At 54.8% G+C, this 6053-nt stretch overlaps 1 protein-coding gene across 1 annotated transcript; it reads left to right on the plus strand.

The window, feature by feature from the left end:
• Nucleotides 1–2267: 2267 nt before the first annotated feature.
• On the plus strand, nucleotides 2268–5704 carry EVX1 (even-skipped homeobox 1). Its single transcript, XM_058040483.1, has 3 exons — nucleotides 2268–2700; nucleotides 4222–4472; nucleotides 5174–5704. The coding sequence occupies exons 1-3, from the start codon at nucleotides 2268–2270 to the stop codon at nucleotides 5702–5704; spliced, it is 1215 nt and encodes a 404-aa protein (XP_057896466.1).
• Nucleotides 5705–6053: the final 349 nt, after the last annotated feature.

Consider the following 6053-nt stretch of genomic DNA (forward strand, 5'->3'; position numbering starts at 1 on the left):
ACTCCCCCCAGAGGTGCCAGGAACACAAACACAGATCCCCTGCCTATTCCAACAAAGCGCAAAAACGACGCCACCAGCCGTGGGAAGCGGCACCAGCGCGACACGGGAAGAGCGCTGCCCGAGCACCCCCGCCTCGCCTTGTCTGGCCTTGCCCCACAGCTCCGGCCCGCACCGCTCTGCTCAGGGATCAGCGCTGCCCTTCAGCGCTCTGCTCAGCACCGGAGACGGACTGCCTTACCCATCCATCCATCCATCCATCCATCCATCCATCCATCCATCCATCCATCCATCCATCCCCCGGACCTGGTCCTGCTTCCCCGACTCCGCGCTCCCACAGCCCGCAGAGCCGAGCCCGGCTGCGGCAGGGATGGGCAGTGGGCAGCAGGTCCTCACAGGGCACACGTCGGTCTAGAGGCTGGCAGGGGAGAAAAGGGAAAAGCAATTTATCAATGAGTTGCCCATAATTTTTCAAGCTTTGGAGCAGTGCATGCTTCACAACGTGCTGTGGAAAGCAGCACAGTCCAGAGTGTGTTATGTGTGCATGATGTTTGTTTGCATGGAAAAATATGTGCGTGTATATACAGGGATAAAGGGATAATGGTGGCTACAGCCCTGTGAAAACTCGTAGTTTATCACCCTGAAAACAGTATGCTTATTGCTAGGAGCACTCCTTAATCCATACATCCAGCAGACCGGGAATCTTGTTTGCTTGTTTGTTTGTTTGTCTCTCTGTCTCTCTGCATCCTGCTCGCAGGGCTAGACGGAAAATCACAGCATGTTTCCTATTGCGCTGCCTGGTCCCCACCGGAGCGACGTCACCTCAGATATGCCAGTAAATTCCTTACCGGGTTGGGATTGTAATTGGTTGAATGTTTTCTGTATCCTGACTAGCCAATAACACTCCGAGAAAAAAAATTTAGAACAACCAAGTTACGACAGATGGCGAAAAATGACTTGACATTACACATGTGAGGCAATGTTAACTAAAGATGAGATCCTTACCGCATTCATTAGAAATATCATAATAGGCAAAAAAAGATTACACGTGCCACTGTATTTATGGAACGAGGTCCCTTATTTTCAGACGAGTGCTGTCCAAATTGTTGCCCTTGTCATGTCTGTTTCAACAACATCTGCTAGCTAGCATAAGCTCTGGCCTTGATAACTTGCATTTTTCTGAGCCTGAATTACTCTTGGCAGACCTTCTTCATCCCCTTCCTACCCCCCGCAACGAAAATAGATAATAATTTGTGCAAAGCAATTAGTTAAAAAGAAGAAAGGAAAGGAGACATAAAACCCTGATAAAACCGCAAGAATAATGGAAAAATGGGGGAAAAAAGGAAAAAAAAAAAGGGAAAAAGGAAAAAAAGGAAAAAAATAAGAACAAACGATAAATGGCAGATAGATGGAATAACTACAGTTACAAGTGAAGTAGTTTTATCTTTTCACATGTAAAAAGCAATAAATATATAACCGCATTTCCAAATGGTAAACTAACATTTTAATCTCAGCAAACAGAAAGCAATGACAATTATACCGATAGGAACCGATATTGACCCAGAGCAAGAAATCAAAGCTATTTTTACATTCAAATGTCAGCAGCGCATTTCTTTATCCTCAAGTTTGCAAAGGATTCTTAGAAGCCTTATATATGCAGTTAGGCGGAAGCTGATTGCCAGCAATAAATAATGCATCCAAGGAAGAGGCTTGAGTACGTATCTTCTCACTTCCAGGATGCAGCTAAGGATCTTCGCCTCAATTCTACATCAAGGTTGTGGCTTAAAGCAGTCAAAGGGCTATTTAATTGTCAGGCAAGGCTTCCCCCCGCGGAACTCTCTCCGCATGTTACAACATCTTTGCAGCTCCATATGCATCTCTTTTTCACACTTCCCTCTCCATCTCAGGCTCCTACACCTGGCGCATCACGCATTTAGCCCATTCGCTCCGGCTCTTCCTTTCATCTTCCCAATGGCAGACGTTTCTATTTATCCACTGGCAATCAATGTGTGGCGTCACCGGTGGTACTGTAATGACGACTGCACCATTGAGGATGACAGCTTAGAAAGAAGAGGGCAATGGTGATCCCTCCCAGAGCAGCATAGCAGAGCGGAGCGCTCGCATCACAAGGTCACCCTATCTCACCGCTGGCTCCTCTGCATTGGCAGGAGAGGGTTGCTGGGTTTGTACAAGGCTGGGGCGGGAGCAGCAGGGAGGGGGGTGAAGAGATCTGGGTTTTTTTTTTCTCCCCTCCCTTAAGCAAAGCCACAATGGAAACCAGGAAGGAGATGGTGATGTTTCTGGAGGGGACTACTCTTGGCGCTCTAGTTGGCAAGAGGGTGCCTAATTTGTCCGAAGCAGTGGGGAGCCCCGCTGCGGAGCCGCAGGAGAAGATGATCCATCGGAACTGCATCAGCCCCAGACCTGGCCCCTTGGCGTCCCGGGAGAGAGGAGGAGGAGGAGGTGGCGGAGGAGAAGACGAAGAGGAGGTGGAGGTGCTGCCAGGGACAGGGACGGTGCCGGAGAGCCGCTCGGCGGCGGCAGCACTGCTTTCGGCCGGACAGCAGCCCCCCATCCCGGAGCTCCCCTCCAGCAAAGGGCAGCAGAGCAGCTCGGACACCGAGTCGGATTTCTATGAGGAAATCGAGGTGAGCTGCACCCCGGACTGCGCCACGGGGAGCGCCGAGTACCAGCACAGCAAAGGTACCCAACTCCTTCCCAAGCCTCCGGCCCCACGTCCGCTCCGGGGCTGGGTGGCAGCACTGGTGGGGCGGGGGGGCTGCCGGAGGGGATTTTCCTCTTGCCAGCTGAGCGAGGGGCAAAGAAATCGGGGGTGTGTGTGCCTGCGCGTGTGTGATCTCTTTCCTGACCGAGTGCTCACCTCCCTGCCACCGGGAGACTTGTTTGGGAGTCAGAGGGCACGACACCGGGCAGCCCCCGCGTCCCTGGAGGGGAGCCAGGCTTCCCACCGTGGATGCGTCAGGTCTGCGGCTTGTCCCGTAGGATCTTTTTGGCCGGGACAACCACGCGCTCTCCCCTTCAATCTGCTCTATTTTATTTTTATTCTTCCCCATCGCCTAGACAGTGCATACTTCAGGAAATCCCTTACGATCCTCCACACCGGCGGGGTGTTTTTTTTTTTGTATGTGTGTGTGTGGGGGTAAGATCAAACGGGTTTTCTGGCCAAGAGCTGTTTGTGGTTTTGCAGGGTGAAATGTGCCCGGGCGAGTGCGGAAGCGCCCATAAAGACTGTAAAATCTCTCGCCGACTCATGCCAGCCCCAAGTGCGGTAGTGAGGGCCTTGTTTGCACGTTGGGTTAAAAAAAAGAAAAAAAAAAGAAAAAAAAAAAAAAAAAAAAAGAGAGAGAGAGGTCCAAATTACCTTGTCACTTCTATGTCTCGGTGGCGCCAGCTCGGAAATGGTCCCAATGAATTAATTGCCTTTGGTCTCGGGCACAATGAGGGAGAGTTGCATTTGAAAGCAAAGGCAGCGGACAGGCCCCTTTTTCCCCTGCCCCCACTCCCCACTCCCTATTCCCACCTTCCCAGCCTGGCAAAGACGTCCCTACCCTGACAACAACACACTTCTCCCCCCTCCCCGTTCCTCAATCACTTCAAGAAGCCGGGAAGCGTAGAGAGCGCTGTCTGTCCTCCCTCATCCCTTAGAGGCTGGTTGAAGACATCCTATCCTGTTCTTTGGAGGCTGAGCGGAGATCCCCAAGGCCTCACCTTCCCCTCAGAGGGAACAGTCTGTCTGCTGGCTGCCCCGCTCCTGGGTCCCTGCTGGCCCGGAGGCTGGAGCAGCGGAGCGGTGCCGCACGGATGGCGGGCACACCTGCCTTTTCCGGGCCCTCGGGGTCGGGGGATGCTGCGGCGCTCCGGTTTCCCGGTGCGGGCAGCGGGTGTGAGGCTCAGCGAGCAGACACCGCCATTGCGGGAGGTGTGTGTCGGCGAGGGCGGGGGACAGGTAACCTCCCAGCCAGAGTGAATTAAGCCCCTCTCAAACCCTCAGGCGGAGTTTCATCTCCTTTCTCGCTGCCCTCCTCCCCGGTCCTTCTTGGATGTCAGTACCCCAATGCCCTCAGTACACCGGGCCAGGCAGGGAAACGCGAAATGGGGTGGGACGGGGGGCCGAGGTGGGTTCGCTGGGGAGGCGGACGGCGAGCATCCCTGCGTGCCCGCCCGCCTCCGAGCGTGTGTCTTTGCTCCGGGCTCCCCCCGCAGGGCCGTGCTCCGAGGCGCTGGCCGGCAGCCCCAGCGGCGGGGGGGATCACCCCAAGGGCAGCGGAGGCAGCGGCGGCTCCCAGGGCTCGCTGGCCTGCAGCGCCAGCGACCAGATGCGCCGCTACCGCACCGCCTTCACCCGCGAGCAGATCGCCCGGCTGGAGAAGGAGTTTTACCGGGAGAATTACGTGTCCAGGCCCCGGAGATGTGAGCTGGCGGCTGCTCTAAATCTGCCAGAAACCACCATCAAGGTACACGCAGCTCGGACATGTTTCCAATTAGCACGATATAAATCTGTATGGCCAAACTTCCTTGCAAAACTCGGGAAAGCACTTCGCCAGCATAACCCTCCCTCTCAGCTCCCCCCGCCTCCCGCCCCTTTCCTGGCCCTGCCCGCACCCTGCAGCAATGCGGGAGATGGGACACGGCTCCCGGAGCCATCCCGGCCAGCGCCGCTAATCTGCCCTCTCCCTAGCAGATTATTTTTAATCCTTCCTTCCCTTCAGTCCAAATATCGCTCAGCTCTTGGGGGAGGGAAGGGAAAGCCAGCAGCAGATCTTGTTTCGATCTCGCTTTGCTTTGCCTTTTCCAAAACATTTGCACATGAAAATAAACCCCATAGCAACGATCCCAGGTAGTTGTGGATGCGAAAGGGCAGCAATGAGGCAGAGCCGCCCGGCTGGCCGGGACCCAGGGACGGGGGGTGACAGGACAAGCCCTAACAAGCAAAGAGGAAAACAAGCGCCCTGAAAGGGCTGCTCCTCCGGGTCTCCCTGTAGGTTTTTATAGGGGCTTAACTGATCCCTCAGTACGTGATGACAAGTCCCTCTAGGAGGGAAGGCTGGCGCCGGTCTCCGCTCTCCGGCAGACCCACGTCGGCCGCACCGCCCTGGGAGCGGGGCCGGCGGAGAGGGGCGGCGGGTGACGGCTCTCGCCTCTCCTCTGTCCGCAGGTCTGGTTCCAGAACCGCAGGATGAAGGACAAGAGGCAGCGACTGGCCATGACCTGGCCTCACCCGGCCGACCCGGCGTTTTACACGTACATGATGAGCCACGCCGCAGCCACCGGGAACCTGCCGTACCCATTCCCGTCCCACCTGCCCCTGCCCTACTACTCCCACATGGGCATCGGCGCCACATCGGCCTCGGCCGCCACCCCCTTCAGTACCCCCCTGAGGCCTCTGGACACCTTCAGGGTCCTGTCCCACCCGTACCCGAGACCTGAACTGCTGTGCGCCTTCAGACACCCCTCTCTCTACCCTGCCCCGACTCATGGACTCAGCAGCGCCGGGGGCAGCCCCTGCTCCTGCCTGGCATGCCACAGCGGCCAGTCCAACGGGCTGGCGCAGAGACCCTCCGGATCAGACTTTACCTGCTCGGCCACAACCAGGACTGACTCCTTTCTCACTTTCACGCCCTCTGTGCTGAGCAAAGCCACCTCAGTTTCCATGGACCAGAGAGAAGAAGTACCTTTAACGAGATAAACCTTTGTCTCAGGGTTATGAAATACTCATCCCTTTCCCGGACTTCTCTTCGAGTTAATGTACCTACAGCCCATGTTTATTTAATCGTGTTCTCTCCTCAGCCGCGGACACCCACAGAAAAAACCCGAAAAAAAAAAGAAAAAAAAAAAAAAAGAAAAAAAGAGACTAAAAATAGCTCAGTCTTAAAAGGATTTACATTCCAAGGGGGGGAAATAATAGAAGGAAGAAGGAAAGTATTACTAATGATTTATCTCTGAGAGGGAATTTAGGCACGAAGGAGGAAGAAAATCAGCTCGAATGAAATATGGTCCAGCCAGCCACATACAGAAATGTGCTGGTACTTTCTTTT

This window comes from Melospiza georgiana, chromosome 1 (assembly GCF_028018845.1).
Source record: "Melospiza georgiana isolate bMelGeo1 chromosome 1, bMelGeo1.pri, whole genome shotgun sequence".
Taxonomy (NCBI): Eukaryota; Metazoa; Chordata; class Aves; order Passeriformes; family Passerellidae; genus Melospiza; species Melospiza georgiana.

Coding starts and splice junctions, on each gene's coding strand:
- EVX1 (XM_058040483.1), top strand. CDS start 2,268: ATGGAAACCAGGAAGGAGATGGTGATGTTTCTGGAGGGGACTACTCTT. Junction 2,701..4,221: donor CGAGTACCAGCACAGCAAAG/GTACCCAACTCC, acceptor CTCCCCCCGCAG/GGCCGTGCTCCGAGGCGCTG. Junction 4,473..5,173: donor TGCCAGAAACCACCATCAAG/GTACACGCAGCT, acceptor CTCTGTCCGCAG/GTCTGGTTCCAGAACCGCAG.